The 23,304-nt window shown below is 42.9% G+C and overlaps 1 protein-coding gene across 1 annotated transcript in view; it reads right to left on the bottom strand.

The window, feature by feature from the left end:
• AHRR (aryl hydrocarbon receptor repressor) overlaps positions 1-22,797 on the bottom strand; it is an 86,113-nt gene extending 63,316 nt beyond the window's left edge. Inside the window, exons 1-2 of the mRNA XM_074897795.1 lie at positions 22,724-22,797; positions 4,514-4,585 (exon numbers count right to left, since the gene is read on the bottom strand). Of these exons, the coding sequence (XP_074753896.1) occupies positions 4,514-4,575 (62 nt within the window). The 5' untranslated portion in view covers positions 4,576-4,585; positions 22,724-22,797. The remainder of the gene's footprint in view (positions 1-4,513; positions 4,586-22,723) is intronic.
• Between the last annotated feature and the right edge of the window lie 507 nt (positions 22,798-23,304).

The following is a 23,304-nucleotide window of genomic DNA, read 5'->3' as shown; positions in this document are numbered from 1 at the left end:
CACCTCACAAACCAGCTGAAGCAAGGAAGCAATTTAAGACAGAAAAAAAAAAAAAAAAAAAATTCCAATAAGGAAAATTAAACTGATGAGTTCAAGGGGTAAAAATTGTCAAGATTGGCATGGAATTGAAATGGAAATTGTTCCAGCCTATTTACCACATAAAATAGTGACTGGTCTGTGCCAGAGAGGTATGGTTTGAAGCAATTATGTGGACTGCATTTGTACGGAGCATAAAGAAGAGTTTTCTGGAGACTGCTGGGAACGGTGTAAAAAGACTACAGGAGAGCGCTCAGAACAGAGTCTTCCGGAAAACTCAAGGAAATGATTCTGTAAGGGAATGAATCCAAACAAACAGGGGTTTGATGTAAACGGTAATTAGGTGCCAAGTGGATACAATTTAAAACAATGCAAGTTCCATGGAAAGGCTAGCTTAGCTATCCATAAACAGAAAAGGGCAGGCAGGAAAATTGTTCAATGAGCTCTTTTGAGGCAAATGAAAATTCTAGCCCTCATTTTGAGCTGAATGTAGAAGGTGCTTGTTGCGTTTGTGCTAAATCAGGGCTTCTCAAGCTGTGTATATCAGGTCTAAACAGACCCAGAGCACTCACTCTGTGATACCTCTTCTCTGCTTTTCATACAACACGAGAAGCAGCACATAAAAAACAATAAAGCTGGTGGTTCCCTCTTTGCATTGTTAAACCCTTCAAATTCTGCTCTGCAGTAACAGGTACTCGTACCTGTACAAGACCCAGATCACCAGTCCCTGTTAGGTAGGAACTGAGTGTAGGGGCTGGCGCAGAGAATATTTTCTGTTTCAGTGGTAAATAAGGCATTGAGCCATTTGTGCTTTTATGATTCAGTGTGCCCATGACACACAGACCGCCACTAGTGTAAACCAGTTTGGTGAGCTTGCAGAGGAATTTCCTTCAGCTACAGCTCTGTCTGCTGTTTGTTACCCTCTGAAGGAGCCCTACCCTGTAACAAAAAGTTCACTTTGAATAAGTTTTTAAAGCATGTCGAAGCGTTAAACCAGCAGATGATCTAAACTGAGAAAAATCTAATCATTTACTATGACAGCAAGCTTTCAGTAAGAAGGGAAAGGGAAGAGAGAGACCATGAGATGCAACAGATAGGCTAAGCGCAAAGTAACAGAAAGATGATTATCATGAATGTACTGACCAGCACCCACAGCCACTGAGCTGTGCTTGGGCACTGTGCAGCAATCCTGGCAGAGCTGATCTCCAGCGCCAGCTGTAAATGTGCAGAAGTTCACCATCTCCTGGGAGTGAAAGGACCATCTGAGAGAAAGCTGTGTGAAGGAAAGGGGGCCCTTTGCCACCTTCTGCCTCTTCTGGGTCTTCGCAGTAAGGAGAGGCAAAAGCAGAAGTAATGGTCAAGAAGACATCACATTGGCAGAGCAGATGAGAGGTGAGATAGTGTGATACCAAGTAAGAGGAAGGGCTATGCCACAGAGGGCCTTAAAATGAGAACTAGGAAGCAGGAGAGAGCTGGTCCTCCTGAGGTCTCTGTTTACCCTGGCACTGGTACGGTTCTGGCTGAAGTGGGCAGTTTGGAGCAGTTATAGATACACTCAGAGCTAGGGCAGCTGTAGCTTGCCTTTAAAGAGCTGTAAAACATTACAAGAAATGTTTTGTGGACGGAGTTTTACAAGATGCCAGGGTTTGAGACAGAGAAGTGGCTGAAGCTCTCAAATGGTAACTGTCCTGAAGCATTGCCTTAGTGTTTCTAGTACAAGTATTAATTTCAGCATGGTGATTTTAGTTTGAGGTTAAAAACAAGATCTCTTTAGCTTTCAGATGCTTGAATTACCAGTAAAACGTTAGATTTCCACAGGAAACAAACACTTGGTAGAAAATGTTTCCTTTAGTCAAAACTTCAATTCTCTGGCTAAAAAGCGTATCTCATGGAAAATTTTCAATCAGTCTGAGCCCCAGGTGTTTGAACTGAGTCCACGAAAGCCAAAATTCTTTAGTGTAGACCACATCTAATGGGGCTTGTTTGGAATATTTCTGGAGCAAAAGGAGAACAGCTAGGGGGTTTTGTTTATTTGCATGTATAACAGTAGAACTTGAACACAATGTATTGTCTGAAGAATGGCAACCTAATGAACACAGTCTCTCTTAGTTCTGTGTAGAGAAGACGACTGAAACATATTAGCTCCTCCTGGTAAAATGAATTTTTTACACACTCTTCCACAGTCTGTGGGTCTCTGCATTCTCCCGTGGAGCTTCTTCATACAGTTTCATCACTGTTCTGTAAAGCTACCCCAGAATAGCATTTCTGTGCCTGAAAAACCATGAGCATAATGAACATTCTCACTCTGTGATATCCTGGATTAAAAGCCAGTGCATCCTGGGATGCACTGAGTATGGCTAGATACCTACTGGAACATCCCAGTTGTTCTGCAGAAGGGAAAGCTGCACCTCTGTCCTTTAAATCTTGACCTTCCAATGGACTAATTGGGGCAGCATAACAGTTAGGAAACCTCAGAGTCCTGAAAAGTCAGAAGATCTGTAGGACTGAAGGACATAGACCATGACAGGAGCTCTGTCAGCCAGTCAGTCTTAGGCATTCAAAGCCTTTTTAGATGAGAGTAAGGAAGTCCCTGGGTGAAGGAATGAGCATGGGAAAGGATTACCAGAGACCAAGCCCACAAACAGATAAGGTTTGAGGAAGACACCAGTGCTGCTAGGAACTGAGAAATCATCCTCAGCAAGTGCTAAGTAACTAACCACAGAAAATAGAGGGCTGTCTCCAGTACGGAAGCTCAGTGTTCTAATAATCCAAATGATTCCCTTTTGTTTTAACCAAAACCAGGTTTCTTAATCAAAATTGCCCATGTCCTGGCTGGATAAGCTCGTGCTCAGGTACCTGTACTGCAATCACACAGCAAAGCTGTTTTCAAGGAAGCATTACTTGCAATGGCTCCCAGGATGAAATCCATCAAAGTGAGTGAGAATTTGCTTCTGATTTTGTTGAACCGAGAACTTCAAAAAAGGCTAATGAACACAGTTCTGTCCTTTGTTAGCAGGTAAGTTTCTTAACGATTGTATTTATCTACAAATCATCTTTGAGAAAAGTTCTAGGTAGCATATACACTCCAAACATGAAGCTTAACATTTCTCTGAGTAACTACAACTCTCCCTCCTCTCTCACAAAAGTTATGATCCATAAACAGTTCTGCACAGAGGTAATTTCATGTTCTGGAGTGGTTCCATACCTCATGCAGTTATAAAGTTAAATATCCACATCCATACTTGAACAGTAGTGCAGAAACATTACATACGTTTTGGATCTAACATTCAGGTTTTGCAGGAAGAATCATTTTCTTATGTCATTATCTTTGTCTACTGAAATTGTCACCTATGATGTATTTTACAGTAAAATAAATATTTTTTTAAGTGGTAACAAGTGGTACATGTGCAAATACTTTCCAAAGTCCAAACAAAATCAACAGATTTCACTCAAACACTCAGAGAATCTCCCCTTTGATTTTAGACCAATATATACAATTTTAAGCCAAGTGGGTTATTTTTAGAAGTTCTGAACAACTGAAAATAGGAAAATCTCTTTTAGTTACCTTCTCATCCTTAAATTGTCTGTGAAGGCCACCAGTGCTAGTTCATCTTTTTAACACAGTAAAAATGTGTGTTTCATAACCAAATAATCAAGTGTAACACAGAAGATGTGGGATGATTATATTAAAAAGCTTCATTTCACAGCGTGGTCTATGGCATCTGGAAATCATTTCACGTTTGAGTGATAGCAACCTTTTTCCCTCCCATTTCAAGTATCTTGTAGTGACAACTTCCCATTGCTTTTTTTTCTTTTTTCTGCCTTGCCTTCACACATACATTTCCTCTCCCCCATTTTTCCCCTAATGAAAGTGATCCCATAGTAAATAGTGGTTTGAAAATGATGTGTTCTTTATGCAAAAAGTGAGTCACCAGTCTGCTTTTTCAGTTGCCTGATCTGACCCACTTTCAAGGCTTACACATGTTGGACTTAGCGGTGCCCCAAGCAAGGATAAGCCAAGGAAGGGGGAAGGGGGGAGCGCAGTGCCAGTGCACTGGTGCCACTTGACACACAGCTTCTCAAAAGGCTCCTTGATCAGGTGGTAGAGAACACAGAAGCAGGGAAGTAGCAGCCAGCCCTCCGGCCCATTGCCCAGCTGACATTTAATCAACCAGTATTTTCTGCCTACAAAAAAGTGCTGTCCCTCTCCACTCCTTGTACACACCACAACCACCATTGGCCTCCTCCTGGGACACCTAGTGATGGGTAAGGACTGTTTGACCCATGTTCAGCATCCTTTCTGGAGCCAGTCTTAACCATGAAGAGACGGCCTCCCAGCCAGGGGTTTCTCACTGCAGAGAAGAGATTAAGTCTCTCCTGTGTCAGCAGACCATGGGAGGAAGGGAGTCCTTCTTCTACCTCATTTCTAGCATGTACATTCGGAGGGAGATGCCTCCTGATGAATATGATACTTAACTGTTTCTGAATGGGTTTCCTCCTTTTCCTCCCAGCATATAGGCATTCCCCTGGAGGAATCATTGTTTTGATGCTGAAAAACAAAAGGAATAGGTTTTTTAGTTTAGAGTTTTCTGTGTTTCATACCACTGTGCAAAATGACAGCACCAAGAAGGTTCAACCAAGGAAAATGTTTGTTCCTTGAGTGTGGCATTCAACAACACTAAAAAGCACAGTGGCATTAGTTAAGATAGAAGCTTAAGGCTTATTCCAATTTCCTACCTTAATATTATTAGAATATTGATGCTTATATTCAATTTTCATTTTTTCAAATTAAGCATACTATACATGGTATAAAAATGGGTATAAAATACATCCTGTTTACTCAATATCCAAAATTAACTTTTTTTTCCTTCTAGGCTCATTTTTAAATTCAGCTAAACAAATAAGAATGAATAATACTACCCATCATCATCTGAAGAGAGGATTTCACAGTTTTTTAAATACGCAAGAATATTGTCTTCCATTACTGACACTGTGGTAAGTAGGATGCAATTATTCAAATCAGCATTTTTCCAGGTCCTCACAGCTTCATTTTTAAAGGCCTGAAAGTATATCTGTTGGAAGTTCAAGAAGTGACGCTCAGTATTGTGGTTAGCACTAGGACTTAATGCAGTGCTGATTGAGGTGATGATTTTCAGACAAAACTTAGCCTTATTATTGCTTGGTTTGAGCATGTTAGCCTTAGAGACATTGCAAGCTCTGAAAAAGTCTTTGCATTCAGTCTGTTTAAATCTTCTGGAGATTAGCAAGTCTCTTGCCTTTCTGTCTGAAAGCATATTTTAGTCTTGCCGTGTGCTGTTCGACAGTGGGTGCACACTGCCTGAGAGATTACTGTATCTCAAGAGTATTTGCTCCTCTGTGTAAGATGTAAAATTAAGGGGAATTTTTATGTCACTGAATCAAATCCCATGGTACTGAAGACACATCATATAAAGCAAATCATAAATTTACTGAACTTAAAAGTGTTTAGAGGAGCTTTGCTTTTCATTGAAAGACAGCTTTCTGATAACTAGAAACCTTTTGCTTTCCAGCTTAATTCTGTTCATGGTCATTTTATGCTCATTTGTTCTTCTGCCAACATTGTCTTTTAGTTTAAATAGTTCTTCCTCCTCCATTGTGTTTACTCATTGGTGTATTTTTAAATATCAGTCATATCTTCTGTCAGCCTTCATTTTTCTATTCTAGGACAACCCAAACTCTTTTATTCTCCTCTTATGTTACTCTTCCCATCATCTTAGGAGCCTTTATTTTCTCATTTCAGTCAATCTGTCTAAAACATAGATAAACATAATCATGCACAGTATATTAAGTATAATCTGAAAGTATTTCATACATGCATATATAGACATAGTTATCGACAAGCCACTAATTCTTTATTGGAATTATCTCACTTGATATTTGTATGACTGCATTTTCCTTTTTCATAGTCATTATCAGATTCATGGCTCACAGTCATCCTGTGGTCACCTAATAAGCCCAATTCTCTGTCTTCATGTATTACTTCCAATACATAAAGGCACAGTTTATGGAGGAAATCTAACTTTTAATGCCAAAGTGCCTAGTCATCCCATTCATACAATTAATTGCCAGTTTATTTTTGTTATGTGAGAAATTGTATCCTCTTCTGTATTGATGGCGCAAGCAACTACGTTTATTGGCACACTTCTGGTTTTGCACGAAATTTCTTAGTAAAAATATGATTGCCTCCAAACTAATAGTTGAGAAACTCTGGCTGTAGTTTCCCTCTTGATCAGTCATTTTCCTTTCAGCACGTGCTGTTGACCCAGTTCCTTCCCCCAACCCTTTCCGTTCTTTACTAGTCCTCAGTAGCACGCCATCCTTTGCTAAATCGAGATAGATTAGGTCTACCATATTTCCCTCAACTGGAAAATCGGTTGTTGTATCAACAGAAAGCTATGAGGTTACTTTGTCAAAATCATCTAAATCTACATTCCATTTTTACTCCCTTACACAACTAACCACAGCCATTAATGGTTCTTTCCTTAAGGATTCATTCTAAAATGATGCATAGTACAGAGATCAGACAAATAGGTCAGTAGTTGCCTTCTCTCGATTGTAACTGATGGTGGAAACACCAGTCATTCTCCAATTGGTGCAGTGTCAGAAATAAAAAAAACCTGTTTTCTTCTCTATTAATAGGATGATGTCATATGCCATCAGATGGGTCAACTGCCTGGCCAAAGTCTATAAGGGATATGATACAGTGCAATAAATACTGCTCGAGGTTAAGAAAGTTTGTTTATCCCACAGCCTTTGGTTAGACAAAGTCTTCTTGCCTTCAAAAGACCTTATTAGATTAGTCTAGTCTACAAGCTCGTGTTTTGCAACAGACTGCCAGTTTTTAAGATTTCATATACTCTGGTGGGTTTTCTACTCAGTGGGAAGCTGAAATGGCATTAAGATGCCAAAAGAATTGCTGCAGTTTCCTGTGAGATCACACATTAAAAGATATTTTCTTTATATTTGTGGTGGGTTGGCCCTGGCTGGACAACAGGTGCCCACCAAAGCTGCTCTATCACTCCCCCTCCTCAGATGGACAGGGGAGAGAAAATATAACGAAAGGCTCATGAGTTAAGGACAGGGAGATCGTTCACCAATTACCGTCACAGGCAAAACAGACTTGTCTTGGGGAAATTAGTTTAATTTATTACCAGTCAAATCAGACTAGGATAATGAGAAATAAAACCAAATCTTAAAAACACCTTCACCCCAGCTCTCACTTGTTCCTGGGCTTAACTTCACTCCCAATTCCTCTACCTCCCCCCGCACCAAGCGGCACAGGAGAGACAGGGAATGGGGGTTGTGGTCAGTTCATCACACTTTGCCACTGTCTCTGCTGCTCCTTCCTCCTCAGGGGAGGACTCCTCACACTCTTCCCCTACTCCAGTGTGGAGTCCCTCCCACAGGAGACAGTCCTGCACAAACTTCTCCAACGTGAGTCCTTCCCAGGGGCTGCAGTTCTTCACGAACTGCTCCAGCGTGGGTCCCTCCCACGGGGTGCAGTCCTTCAGGAACAGACTGCTCCAGTGTGGGTCCCCCACGGGGTCACAAGTCCTGACAGCAAACCTGCTCCAGTGTGGGCTTCCCACAGGGTCACAGCCTCCTTCAGGCACATCCACCTGCTCTGGCGTGGGGTCCTCCACGGGCTGCAGGTGGATTCTGCTCCACCGTTCACCTCCACGGGCTGCAGGGGCACAGCCTGTCCCACCAGGGGCTGCACCAGGGGCTGCAGGGGAATCTCTGCTCCTGCACCTAGAGCACCTCCTACCCTCCTTCTTCACTGACCTTGGTGTCTGCAGAGTTGTTTCTCTCACATATTCTCACTCCTTTCTTGATGCTGTTGCTGTTGTGCAGCAACTTTTTTCCCTTCTTAAATATGTTATCCCAGAGGCATTACCACCACCGCTGATGGGCTCAGCCTTGGCCACTGGCGAGTCCGTCTTGGAGTTTGCTGGCACTGGGTCTATTGGACACAGAGGAAGCTTCTAGCAGGTTCTCACAGAAGCCACCCCGGTAGCCCCCCCCCACTACCAAAACCTTGCCACGCAAACCCAATACAATATTGTAATATTTTTGTGTTCTGAGTCCTTCCCGTCCATAATATAAATCTATGACTCATAGTTCATGTTTCAAAACAGCGTCACATGCTAGACTTCCCTTCTCTTGCCTTCAGGAGCAAAATTACAAGGAGGAGAAAGGCTTGGACAACATAATTCAACTGAAAACTGAAACTTAAGAGTACATTCAATTTCCCAAAAGGACCACTTTATTTTAAAACCCATTCTGATTCAGTTGATGAATATGTGACAGCAAATAGAAATAAATAAAAAGACCTCAGTATTCAAACAACTGAAAACCAGGAAATAAATACCAAACAATATGGGTTAGAATTTATGAAGTGTAAAATGCTGGTTTAGAAAGATAAAGGCCCAAAGGAAAATTCACAAGTTGCAGCACTAAAGAGAAAAGATAGTATGCTTCTTAGAAGAATATTATGAACAAAAGAAGTCCAAAAAGTGTGCACAGTGCTTATTAAATGGAGATGGCTGTATGTTAGATCTGCGTAAAAGGTAAGAGTGTTCCACAGATTTATTTCTCATCTCTGAAAAGAAGAAGAATCATGCACATGCATCAAATAAGAATAAACCATGCACTCTTCAGGCTTTCTACAGAAACTTTCTACAGAATTAGGACAAGGGGTTACCACAGCAACATGGTGTGAAGCACTGTCTCAGCAACTGAACACCAATGTCCTAGATATGTGTACAGCCAAGAGGTGCTTCTGCTTCTACCACTAATGCCAATAGTGGCATGCAGATAAAATGACTTTGAGAATGAATGTATGGGAATAAAGACGAAGTCAGAAGGCTCATGGCTAATGGTCCTAAAAATACAGCTGTAAACAGCACTTGAAGTTGTTGAGCTGCACAGAAGCATAGACCAAGAAAACACTTCTTTTAAAAACTGGTGAAGAGCACATATTCATGGTCCCACCTGACTGTGCCCTCCTCTGATCATCTGTGAGCTCTGCTTTCCATTGCTGGGACAGAACAGCCCATCTCCACTGCTGCAGGAGGCTGGGGGCTCCTTCCCCTATCAGTCCACCAGCGTGATGTGTGAATGAGAAACAGGAAGAAGTTCAGGGAATGGCACTCAGCTGCTCAGAACAGTTGTGCTCTTTCCTTTCTTTCTCTTTCTCTCTGTAACACTTGAGAGTCCTTACTTTCTCCCCTCCTGTTTGAGGGAAAACAAAGATGAACCCACGCAGCAACCTTCCACCCCTCCAGCAGCAGGAGAGGGGGCTTACAAGCTTGAGGAGCTTCGTGAGGAGAGCTGGGACTGAAAGGAGCAGAATTGCTGGTAAAGGGCAGATGTGAGCCATGATCATACACTTTCTTATGTCAGATGCTTTTAATCACTGCCGACATTAAGTTGTAATGAATCTCTGAACACTGGGGAAATCCAAAGGACAAAGACAGCTGCTGTATGACAGTCTTCCGAGAAGGGAAACAATGATCCAGCTAACAATGGGATGGCAAGACCGATGTCCATCCCAAGCAAAATACCAGAAAAGATAAGAAAGATGAATGACATCACTTAGTAGAATTCCATAGATCATCATGCTCGTTGGAGTGAAACTAGCTCGCTGAGAAGTTATCACCTCTGGCTGATAGAGGAATTCACTTGTATTAGTAAACCATTTAACGTAGCAGCACAGCATTCTGATTTTAAAAAGCCACAACAAAGTATTACAGTACAGTTTCTGCACTGTGAATTTGTGAAGTGACAGATCCAAAAAAGAAAAAAAAGAGTAATCATAGAGAAATCACTGCTATATAGAAAGGTTTTTATAAAGATCTTACAGGCATCAAGGTTCAATACAAAGCCATTGGTGATAACATTTACAAAGTTATACAAATTTAGAAGAGTGGCAAATAACGCTGAAGACATTGTGAAATAGAGCAATCTGGAGTGCCCGGTAGGCTGCTTCTGTTTATCCACAATGCATTTTAATACAGCTAAATGCAAAAACTCACATCTCAGAATAGGGAATGCAAGGCATTGCTACTGAATAAGGACTGCATCCTGAAATGCCAGTGACTCTTGAAAGGAATTAGGGATCAAAGGGAAAAATGAATACGGTCCATACCCTGAGCTCCCAGGGAGGAGCTGCTGCAAAGGCAGCTAATGCAGATGCTGACCTAAGTGAAGTGATTTTACCTCTGTTTACAGATATGATGAGACTGATGCTGGAATAGTGCATACAGTTCCCACGTAAGTGTTTTTCAAATGATGTTAGAAATGGAGAAGGGTGAAGAAAGAAGCTAAAAAAAAAATGTACTTGCAGGCTGAAGAAACTGCCTTGCATAGAAAAAAAGAATTAGGTGACTTAAGTAAAGTGAAGTACTTTTACAGAGAAGATTTGGGTGCTGAAATTTTTTAATCTGAAACATAGCAAGCACTTAGAAAGCAAAGCTGAAGCCAGATACATCCAAATAAGAAATAAGACACACTGTAACATCGTGAGCATTTAGACACTGGGGTAATCTGCAAAGGATTTAATGGATCCTGCTGTCTTGAAATCACTGTTAGATGTCTTTCTGTAATGTACACTTTACTCTAACAGAAGTTATGCTTAAATTAAATACAAGCAGTTGGGCTGAAAGCAGGCATACTCAGAAAAAAAAAATAAATTTGGTAGCTTTGGTAGCTATAGGAGGTCAAATTACATTACCCAATGATCTCTCCTTTCATTAAATTTTATGAATCATTTCCTGCCTGAATGTGATCACATACCATGCATTCAATGCCTGAACTACATGAAAGGGCTGTGCAGACCACAGCTTCGTAGCGGCGCAGGTTTCGAAAAGGCAGACTAGGAATAAGGAAGTTGTGTTCTCATCCCTGCTGCACCACAGAACCGCGGCACAGCTTCACAGGCAGAGCAAGAAGGGGATGGTGCTGGAGTATAGCTTGGGGGTTTGCAGGATTACGTGTTGCTTCTACCTTGGGAGGCAGCAGCTCTGGAAAAAGACTTTCACTCACAGCAGCTAATCAACAGAATAGAAACTTACCTGATGTCACAAAATTAATTGTGATTAACACATTTCTGCCAAATGCTTCGCTTCTGATGAACGGTCATGTTTTAGGAGAAAATATGATAACGACTTTGGACATATTATCTTTGCAAATAACACACAATCCTGTGTTCAGAAACAGCCACACATCAAGAGAAACTGGAGCAAAGAGTCACAAAAATTATTAAAGGTTGAGAAAAGGATCCCAGCAGTCAGAGTCCAGGAGCACATACTGTTTGGGTTATCATGAAGAACAGCAACAGAGAACTCCCTCACAATAAGTAACTACATTATGTACAAAACAAACATTTCGTGACAGAGATCAAGCTAATTCTAGCAAGATCCAATTTGCAGAATTTGAGGCTAATTAAATTCAAACTACAAATAAATGAGGATAACTATTAAAATAATTTACCCAGGGATGTAGAGGACTCTCCATCACTGAGCATTTTTTTTAATCAGGATTTTTTTTTCATAAGAAAACTATCAGACCTGTGTGGTGAAGAATTTGTGTAAGGATGTCTGATGGTCCATGTTATACATGAGATCGAAAGAAGATCACAATGGCTCTTTCTGGCCCTAAAATTTACTTTTCTGCCTCGTTTTTCTCTCCAGTGAAAAAGGAAGAAGGATAATTCAGAAACCCGAAGAGTTGTTAGAAATGTTAATTGACTAATGAAAGGGTATATAATGCTTGACTTACAGAGGGTGTTCTACAAGTACTGGGAATCATACGCTGGGCTTACAACGCAGCTGAGGTTGTCTGACATGGCATATATAAAATCTCTCTTTAATTTCCTTTAAAGAAAATATGTACAAATTTGGCTATGTTTGGAGCTTCTGAAAAAAAAAATCCAGTTTGCGTGTGCTCGGGAGACTTGCTGTAGTCTGACAGTTATCTATAGTTTCTGCCTGAGCTGAGCACACGTCATCCCCTTCATTCCTCCTACAGGCATCTGCACTATACATATGCATCCCCATGTGCTTTACATGCCTCCCCTCTGAGTAGCAAAGGCCGAGCCAGACTTTCCCTCTTGCTGTTCCTCCCCATCCTGGTGTGCTCTCCCTGCTCCAGCTGCTGCTGCCCAGAAACAAGGGACTCCAACTATAAGGCACAGGAATGAGGAGTCTGCCATGGGAAGGACTGGGAGGCACACTGAAACGAGGCAGGGACAAGCCAAAGACCTGCAGACAGATGTTGTGCTTCATAACACTGCAGAAATGGACCACTGGGGAGCACTGCTTTTGAACTATCATTAGGACTTCAAAGTAACCATCCAAATTTTGGGATTTTTGCCAGAAATTAGGTGGCCTGCACCTCCCTACTGCAGTCTCCCACCCAGGCCTCCTACAGGCTCCTTTGCCTTCGCTGCCTGTGTTACGGAAAGGAGTCTGAGCACCAGAGCCAGACCCCTGCCCTGCTCAGAGAGCTTGGGGAAAGAATTGGGGCTGTGCAGGGCGTATAAGGAATGAGGGCTGCCTGGCACGAGGCACGCAACTACAGCCAGTGACGTCAGAGGCGTCAACCCTTGTTTTCTGGGAGCCCTGGTCTGATTTCTGAAAGTGATGAGCATTCAGTGCCACAGCTGAAGGCACCCAGAACTGCACTCTGAATGAACGTGCACCAAAGGCTACGTCTTCTTAAAAATCACCTCCTGAGTGCCTGGCATTGAGTAAATGAGAACACATCTTTTAGATTTATCTCTACTAATAAAACTGTATGTCTCAACAGTATAATAATGATTAATTCAGCGGTGGTTTTCATGTACTTAGATATTAGAGTCACAATTATCGCAGAACAGTCTGTGACAAAATTAATAGCACTGTGTTTGCACAGGATTTGAACAGTGTGTAGTACAGAGCTGGGACCACAAGGTGAATGAGGATAATAAAAAACAAAACATGCAATATCTATTTTTAGTGTGAGATTAAGTTTAGTAGCTGTCCACATAGGTGAGGAATTCGCATTTCATCTTTAACTCCCAGGAGTCCTAATTTGCAAGTGCTTGACTTTCAAACATGGTGGCCCTTTACTACAGGGTGCGTATGCTGCTACACTCGTCAGGAATCTTTAGCAGAACAATAATTTCAATCACTATTCTTCCCTCACAAGCAAGTTCATTTGGGGACTAAATTATCTCATTGGCCCTCTTTTCTTTATTTGTTTATATAAGAAAGACTGAAATTAAGTTCAAGGAGACTTTTTTTAAGCTTTGAGGATGTAAATAACTAACTTCTTAAAAAAGCTTAGATGCAGGGGGATTTTTTTTAAGTGATGTTCTAAAAATTAAGCTATTTTTAGAACTTCTAACATGTGCAGTGTGTCACTTCAGGAAGGATATGGACCACAGCACTTATAAAAACACACCAAAAAATCAGATTGGGCATATGTCTGGTACAATTCTTTCTAGTTAGTGGATTAGCATCTCTTTCTACCAGTCTGACTCTGGTCCTCTATTGCCTTTGCCACAGACCATCTGAGGAGAATACGGGGTTGCCACAGGAGCTGGACTACCCTTTCCATAGTAAGGTATGAGCAGTGATGAAAAGTTTTGTTACAGCTGGGGAATTTAAGATAGTGCCTGAATCATATGGATTACTTGATGATTAACAAGACAATCTCACACTGCAATCTTGCCCTCAGTAGGGATATTAGTGTAGCATGTTTCACCTTTAAACTCTCAAGAACATAGTATCTTTGAGATCTCTCTGTTATGTTTGCTGGAACCTGACTAACAGGTCAAAAGGATTAACTTCTGGAAACTGAAAAGCAGATGCTGTGAAAACATATGCATCATTTTCATAGGAAATTTAACTAAAACCAGTAAGACAGGTCAATGAACTATTTCTGCCATGAATGTGTAGCAATAGAAGGGCCTTAGTTCTTCTGTCTTCAACCTATAGCTAGTTCAGGTTCTGGGAGCAGCTTTATAGTGGCAACACAGAACTCAGTACAAGCTCAAGTATATTTATGAATTGTATATATAACTTTTCAGACAGGTTCTGCCCAGATTCAGCTCTGTGCTGTCATGATAAGGCTGCTAGAACTAGTTAGTTCATCAAGTTTATCTAGTTCGTTAGCTTGTCTACACTACTCTGCAACCAAAAGTGAGGGAAGTTCCCTTAGATAAAAAGGATAACAGTGTCACTTTGAATGGGCTATGTCACTTTTTTCGCAAGACACATGTGGCCCTGCACTGGCTGCTTTTTGTGTTGTTTTATCCTTATGCCCCACTCCCCTGTTCCACTATAAGGTGGTACGTGTTCCAGCACCTGTACACCACCGTGAACTAGAGTGAACTAGACATGTCACTCTGAGTTGCAGAACTAGCAACAGGTTGCAAATGCAACTATGAACAACAAAGCTACGCTCATCCTCCAAACCCTCTTGTAAGTTCACCAGCATTCCTGGTGTTACTCTAGCAACCATCTACATTTTTAATACCCTGCTTGTCATTTCATCAGACTTTGATTGTCTGGGGTTTGGGGTTCTCTTTGAAATACTAGAAGAGTGATCTTTGATAAGACTATTTATCATCCTGTATCCATCACGCCAAACTAGAAATGTGGTGCAATTTTGGAGCAAATGCTAACAGCATGATCAGAAACCTTGAGTTACACAAAGGGAGGCTACAGATAGATTACAGGATTGAACAGATGAGACAAACACTAGGAACCATTTTTAGGAGTTTTCTACTGTAAAGGCAAAATGAAAGTAATTTAAATGGATTTTTTATCAGGAAAGGATTGCGTATCAAAATCAGGGACACTCTCCACAGTAGCCAGGAAGCTGGTGATCCCCTCCTCTGAGTGGGCCAAGATCCAATTCTAAGTCTTTTGAAAGAGTCTGCCATACATTGTAACTGCACTCTCTCTTCCCTGATTCCTCTCTTCTTTTACACAAAAGGCTTCTTAAAAGTTCTTAATTGCAATCCAGTGCAGAATAGGAGTCAAAATATGTGACAGCTCATATATTTTGTATATCTATTTTTTCATATATATATATATTTCACATATATATCATGTATTTGCATATTTCTCTATCACTAGAGACAGTGTGAAAAGAAAAATAAGCGTCTGTCTCAAGCTCAGAGACAGCCTGCCCTCGGAGGAGCCTCTGTGACACCAGCAGAACACAGCACAGTGTTCTTCCCCAAGAAAAGAAGCAAAAGAGGGCTGGATCTAAGGCCAGCAAAATGGGGACTGACATTTTTATTATTATAAGAGTTATGAAATGTGTGTGTGTAGGAGTAGGATAGAAGGGAGAAAAATGGCTTATAAACCTAGATGTAACATCAGCTTGTTGGGAAGATGCAAGTCCTTACTTCTGCAGGCTTTGCCCTTCTGTGTTCCTCCTCCTCAGTCATTCAGTGGAAGAAAATGAGAAGCAGAGGATGAAATCACCCCATAACTGAGGTTCAGCAGAGCTTAGAAATCTGAAGATCCACAGGAAAAAAAAAAAAAAAAGCCAAAAAAAATTAGGGAAAAACAAGGTGTTTTTCTCAAAGCTTGAGACGGAAAATAGGAATTCAGAGAAAAATTGAAATGAAACAGGAAATAATTTCTCCTAGAACTGAGCAAGTTATGTTAGCTTGGTGCTTAAATTGACATTGTTATTATTGTTATCGCTGCAATTCAGTCTTTTAAAATGTTTTTGCTACCAGTATAAAAAACACTGCAGCATTTGAAAGCAGCAGATCACAATTTACAAATGCACGCCGAGAGCCAGGCTGGCATGTGAGTTGTCAAGATTTTGTTCAGTTCTTGCAAGTCTTCAGTTTAATGAAGTACATGAAAATCAGAATGAAAACTCAAAAGTTCCTGTTCTTTCTGATACAGAATCTGAAGACAAAAGTAAAAATAAAACCTGATGTAGCTATTATTTTTGAGATTATAAAAGTAGCTAAACAAGTTATACTGGTTGAAAGGCCGGCTGGTTTTGTCTGCTGTGCTGACAAGGCACTACTCCAGCACCTTGGCTTGGGTACGTACTCAAACTTACTGCGGGTCCTTAACTATGGATGCCTAAGTATACAACTTCCTCTCCAGGAACACAAATTTCTCCTTTGTAAGCAGTATAACGTATCTATTCCCATTCTGTTTCTGAGATCTTTGGACATATCTATCTTTTTTTTTTTTTTTTTGACAATTTTTAGCACTTCCTATTCTAAATATTTTTACTGGTTTAGAGACACATCTCCAGAGGAAAATATATGTTTAAATACATTTGCAAGTTGTCTGCAGTACAACTCTGTCTTCTAATGCTATTTATACCTGTTACTACCCTTAAGTAATAAACATATACAAATTTATTCCCATTAATAACCCCAGCAGTAGTATTTTCTATGTGCTCATTACATTTTTCAACATATATTTTTTAGATTTTTAAAAATAATTAAATTTAATTTTCATAAATGGCAATGGTTTTACGGATACATCCTACCACAATATAATTTGTCATAAAGCTTTTGCTACCATCCAAACCCACCTGACACAAATAAAGCAGCTAGTTTAACATTTACTGATTCTCATCCACTCCTGAAAAGCAATGAACAGGAATTTTTCATGGAGTGAAAATCTTAGGGAATGTCCCCAATTGCAGGGTAGGGGAGAGCTCTTTTATCTGCTTTTATAGCATGTTTTCCCTCCCCGGTCCCTGAACACCCATCTATCCCAAGACAGAAGGATTTTGTTAATCATTACATCTTTGCAACTGGGGCTGAAAGGACCCTCAAGAGATGATACAGAACATCCTTCCCTGCCTCATACAGAAGCAGCTGTACCAAAACCATTCAGAGGTTTCAGATTGGAGAAATGGCTTGTGAGCATGAAAGCCTTGTCTGTTTTTTCTAGCTAAATCAATTGATATAATAAAAAAAAGCGCCACATCTTTCTAGTCGTTTACATGCTTAGGCCATCATAGCTGTAACAACACAGCTGTTAAACCACTCCCAAAAGCTGCTTATACTGAAGAAGTATAGTTTCTATGAGTACCCGAGAGAATTTATGCCAGCATTTAACTGTTACTAAAATCACAAAACTTTTCCTAAGCATCTTAACCTAAATTTTTCTTACTGCAACATATGATTCTGTCATAATTTCTTGCTCTAGCTGACACAAACAACAGTTTAAGTTCAACTAACTTTGCAGCTAACCCTGTATTTCTAAAGATTTTTAACTTTTTTCCCTTTACTCTTTCCGTCTCTAGATTAAACAATTATTTTAATCTCGTCTTGTAAGTGATGTTTTCTAGGTATCTGATCGTTTCTCTTGCTGTCCTCTGGACTCTTAATTTGGTCTGTATTTTTTCTCAGGAATCCTGCTTCCAAATGAACACAATACTCCAGCTAAGGACCTACCTGGGCTGAGTAGGGCAAAAAGATTACCAAACATCTTAGAAAAAACACTCCTATTTTTACACTCCCATTTTTAGACACCATTTTCATAATAGTGCAATGCTACTGACTCATGTTTAGTTTGTGATCCACCAAATTTCCACATCCTTTTATCCTTCGCTCATGTTGCCTAGCCAGCCATTTCCCCTGCTGTATTTGAGTACATGATTTATTGCTGACTGAAGATAAAGCTTTGCACAAAACCTTACAGACTCGCATCCTGCTTGGTTTCCTGGAGGTTTTGACTGTCAAAAATCACTCTGAATTCGACTCTCATCTTCCAGGGTGCCTGAAACCCGTTTCAGCTTGGTGACATCTGCAGGCTGAATGCCCACATGCTCTGACTGTCATTTGAGCTATTCATGAAATAGGGCAGGCAGACTGCTGTGGAGTCCCAACCTGAGTGATAGTCTTCTCAATATACCCCTCCAAAATCTCTAGTACCTGTATTCTTCACCCACAGAACAACCTCAGCAAATTTTGCTTCTCTAAAAACGTCCCGAAACAAGAAGAAAACATTGTGTTTGTGGAAGGATCCTTCATCTGAGGACAAGAAGAGGAAGACTCGAACTGACAAGTGGACTAGGAGTTCTCAGACATGAGAAAAACCTATGCTGGGAAAGCAAATCCCTGTGAAAGCAATGGAGTCCACTTTCCAGACAATGCTGCCATGACTGCGAGGTGAGAGCATAATATTTGCAGTTTCAGCAAAGGAAAAAGTTTGAGAGGCTACTCAGCATCATGACTCCCAGGGATCAGTACACTACCAAATGTAGCAAAGAGCTCTTGGGAAAGTGAGACAATGACCCCAAAACTGCCACATATTCAACTTCACCGTCTCAGCTCCAGTGTAACACAAGAGGGAGAAATCCACTAACGGTGGATTTTACAGTCCTAATGGGTGACAAAATTTGATGTTATGTTAGCACATGTTTTCAGCGAGCTAAACCTACTGACATGACCACCATTGAGCATCGATACAAATGAAGTTTAAGAGTAAGGAATACATATTTAATATAATTAATGCATGCACAGATATTGCTGCTGAATGCAGAGCAACAGCTCTGGTGCACCCCACACCACTGCAGCCATAGGACAGGTCAAATACATTATTGTAAATGTGTTTTGCAGCCCCAGCTTAAAAGACTGCACCATGCAAATTATTTATTCATTCATTGTCTGCAGATGCAGCCTTGATTCAAAACCGTGGACAGTATGGTCCAGCCCAAAGCAATCTCATCATGTGACAAGTGCCTGGAAACAGACTAAATGCTTTGCTCATAGCCACTCACATTAAAGGAGCTTCACTGACCTAGGTTGCTAAGCACCACCATCCTGCACAATTTTACATGACTATCCTGCACGTGCCCTGCTGCTGCATACCAGAAGGCACCTATCAGAGGGAAAGGATAAGATCCAGAACAAGGTTTCAAAAACAAAGGTAAAAGAGATACATTGGGTTTCTTGTGATTGTAGCTGCATGCCAGCATACCTGAGGATTGCACTTGAGTGAACAGATCCTACCTTGTCTACACTGAAATGGTTGTGAAATCACACATTGGCACTAGGGGGTTCATAAGTGTTTGGGGTGAATTTAATAGGCATTATGTTGGCATCATATTGTCCGCCCCACCTGTGCAATCCTCTAAGTCCATCCATTCAAGTTCTGCAGCTACCCGTGTCATATTTCACAGAATCACAGAATCGTCTAGGCTGGAAAAGACATTGAAGATCATCTAGTCCAACCATTAACCTGACACTGACCATTCTCAACTACACCAGATCCCTAAGCGCTAGATAAACCCAACTCTTCAATATTTGTTATGTTGACAACAGCACAATGCAGCCACAACTGCTAGAGAAACCTCAAAGACCACGACTCTGAAGGTAAGTTGAACTAAATTCAAAATGACTGTCAACAGCTCTGCAGGAGCTCTGGACCTACAGAGACATACTCCTAAAGCATTTCCATCTCAGGATGTTCAGCTGATCTCTAATTCTGAGTCAAATTCCTTGCAAAGCACCTTGAAATTTTCATTCTTCATGCAGACCCGCAAGATAACCATTAGGGTCATCTTCCTCTTTAAAAAAGCATCCACTTGGTACACTTAAGGCTGCATATTTGCTCTTGTCTCCATCTTTGCTTTGACCTCAAAATGTCTGTGGAAATCCTGGTCTGTATTTCCTAGTAGTGATTTGCACAGAGGGCCAACAATGAAACCGTTTCTCCCAAAGCAGCAACTCCTGCTCCTGCTAGCCAAATACAGCCAAATTTATTTATATAAATATTAGCATATACCTCCGACATATAACTGACCTTCTAATATCAGCTGGTAGCTCACAGGAAATTAATTTCTGGAGCAAAGACAAGTTTTTGCTTTCCACATCTTGGCGCAGCGGTGCCCCATTCTGAGCATCGGTGAGCGCTGCACTGCGGCAAAGTCCTTGCCGTGCCCCTGTGGTGACAGTGACCACCACCAGCGAGCGGTCACAAACACAGCAGTTAGGCAGTAATCGTGTGGGAACATCGGCGGTGACAAATGTCCCATTGCTTACCTCATGGCCAAAGTGATGATGCCTTTGCTCTGCCCACACCGGGGAAGAAGGCAGGCGCTGCCTGCTGTCCAGGTAACCCCGTTCAAGTGGAAGTAGCCAGAGTCGAGCAAAATCGCACTTGTGCCATTCAGGCAGATTGTGTTAGCAGTTGATGAATTGTGGTTATCTGAGCTATAGCTTATTCCTCATGGGTAAGCCAGCTCAAATTGAAAACATCACCACTCTTCAGCAACAAGTTGGGGTGTGTGGACATGAGTCAAATTAGAAGCAATGTCTGAGTTAGGACTCCAGTTATTCCATAGTGAAGACAAGCCCGTGTTATCCAAATTCACCCCCTTCCAGGGATTCAACTTTATTGGTTATTCAAACATTGCTGTAAAAAAAACCCTGGCTGACACTTCCTACCCAAACTTGGCAATTTCTTAAATTTTTCTCCAAAATCTGCTTTGTCCTAGCTGTCTCTGGGTACAAAGAGACACTCCCACATCCTTTACATTCCAGTTGGGGCTAATTGAACTCACATGTCAGCATGAGTCAGCAGTAATTACCAGGAATATTAAGGAAAGATTTGGCACCGATCCTTGGATATTCAACAGCAGAGCCCCCAAGTTTAGTGGGGTCTTGGGTTAAATCAGACCCCTTAAAAACATGATAGCAAAAGCTGTACCAAGTTCTCAGTCTAGTTCAACTACATATAGGCAGTTCCTGATACTGAAAGTGTCTTTACTATCTTTTCAGATATACCTACAGAAAGGCAAATCTGATGGAAAAATCATTTCTGACTACTAAATCCTCCATGGTAGAGTTTAAATCCGTTCATACGCTGAAACCGATGAATCAATATTAGACCAGCTAGCTGGTTTTCCTAAGTATCCGCACTGCCAACGGGGCCTAGCACTGCATTTCCTCTTTACGATTCCTGGGCAGAAATATGAATTGATGGGAAGCTGAGGTAATAACGTACCTCCCCCTCCTACGGCTCATTCTAAATAAAAATCCTGAAATCACAACAACCTGTCTCCTCCACACACGAGTGTTAGTTCCCTGTCACTCTTTGCCGAAACAGTCCCCCTCAGTACACCTTCACCCTACGGACCGTGGAGCCTCGTGCCTCCGGAGCTGAAGACTGGAGGCGTTTACACAGGAGCTCAACGCAGCCCCTAGAAAACCAGTCCTCTCCTGGAGACCAGAGGACACCCGAATACACTTTTACAGTCAACTACGGAAACAAATAGGTTGTCGCAAACACATATCCTGGTGCAGAGACACGGTGGATGCGGCAGTGAAAAGTGAGGACTGTCTCAGCCTGCACTCTGGCAGGGGCTGCCGGCAGGAGCAACGGCGTTAAAGTTGTTATCAAAACCTTAACTGGTAACTCTTTCTGGATCTTAATATCTACGGTATTATGTGCTTTGTTTTTCAAGGAAATAAATTGTTGCTTTTGGTTGCAAATTAACCGAGTGTCTTGCCAGTGAATTTGATCTTGTCAGTCATTAAATCTCTCGCTTAAATGCAACTATTTAGTCTTAGCCCTGGATAATAACACTCTCTACGGTTCATAAAGGCGAACTGTTTTATTTTATCTACTGCAAACATATGTGCATCAACATTCTTCTCAACAGACTACTTCTGAGCCCAACCAGATCATTCAGTTTTATTTAAATCCAGTCCCGGTTGTCTTTTCGAAACCTCCAACTACCAAACAACGTCAAGCATATTCTTGGTTTTTTCTGGTGGGTTTTTTTTCTGGTTTGGCTTTTTTTTTTTTTTTTTTGGTCTTAATAGTCTATCTCCTAGAAACTCACTAAATGACGCACAAACATTGTTTCTGCCCATCTTTGGGGAAAAAAAAAAAAAGTTTTTTACGTGATATAACTTGGTTTTATGCTATTTGCGTTATTCTTTAATAAAGACATAAAACTACAGCTTCACCCAAAGACGTACAAAATTCCTGTTTACTAAGCAAAGTAACTCAAAGTCAGAAAAAGCACCAGAGCCCGTACACACGCTTCACCCTTCCCGCACCGATTTTTCCTCCTTTGGTATGTCAAAGTGAAACACAAGACTTTTTAGCTCTGAAGTTACAAACGGCTGAAAACGAAGATTTTCAGGGGAAGCCCTGGCTGACCCCAAAGCATACCCACCCCCTTCCGTGCCAAGCGACCGCACTCGGGGCTCGAAAGTGGCGACGTGAAACTTTATTTCGCTTGCTTTGCCCCCGGCCGGTCTCTCGAGGGAAGGGGATGGGTGAAGGCAGAGGCGGCCAAGGTGCGGCGGCGGAGCCCTCCGCCGCCCCGGGAGCTGCCCTGGGAGCAGCGGGGCGGCAGCCCGGGCATCACCCGCCTCGGGGCCAGCGGGCACCCGGCACCTCCCGGCGCTCCCGCCCGGGAGCTGCGGCCCCATCACCGGCGCCCGGGTGGAAGAAGCGGGGCGCGTCCCGGCGCGGCCGCGGTCCCACCGCCGCCGGAACGGCCGGGGGGAGCACCGACACCCCGCGAGGGAAGGGGGGGTGGGGGGGTGGTTTGGGGGGGCGAGGTGGCCGGAGCCGACGGTCCTCCGGTCCCCCCCGGGTCGAAACCTCGCCTGCCCGCCGCGAGCTCTGGGGATGCAAGGACTTACCCCACGGTCCCCGCCACGACCCGGGGGTGCAAAGTTTCTCCGGGCGAGGAGCAGCCCCCGGCGGCGGGGCAGAGCGGGCGGCCGAGGCGCGGCGGCGGTGCCGGGGCGGAGGGGGCGGGAGCGGACCGGAGGGGCGCCGGGGGTGGGGAGGATGCTCGGGGCCGCCGCTTCCCTCGTGATTCAGGTGGCGGGCTGGCGGCCGAGTGACAGGGCGAGCCGCCGGCGAGCCGCTCGCACGCGATCCCCGGCCGCCGCCGTTCCCCCCCGCCGGCGGCAGAGGGCGCTGCGGCGGCACCGGGGGCGGGCGGCGGGGACGGGGCCGGCGGGCGCCGCCGAGCGCGGCCGCAGCGTCGAGGGCGCGGGCGCCGCCGGTGCTGGCCCCCGCTCCAACGGGGAACGAGGGGCCGAACCGCCCCCCACCCCCCCCGCCTCCCCTCCCGCCCCGGTGCGGTGCGGTGCGGTGCACCTGCCGAGCCCGCCTCTCCCGAGAAGTTGGAAAGGGGAGAAAAAGTACCGTGCGGGGGCTCCCCCGCCTCCGGGGTGTCGGGAGCAGCTTCAACCCCCCCACACCCCCAGGACTG

The sequence above is a fragment of the Athene noctua genome, chromosome 2, assembly GCF_965140245.1.
Source record: "Athene noctua chromosome 2, bAthNoc1.hap1.1, whole genome shotgun sequence".
NCBI classification, from domain to species: Eukaryota; Metazoa; Chordata; class Aves; order Strigiformes; family Strigidae; genus Athene; species Athene noctua.
The sequence above is the reverse complement of the archived record's forward strand: the minus strand, read 5'-3'. Positions and strand labels throughout refer to the sequence as shown.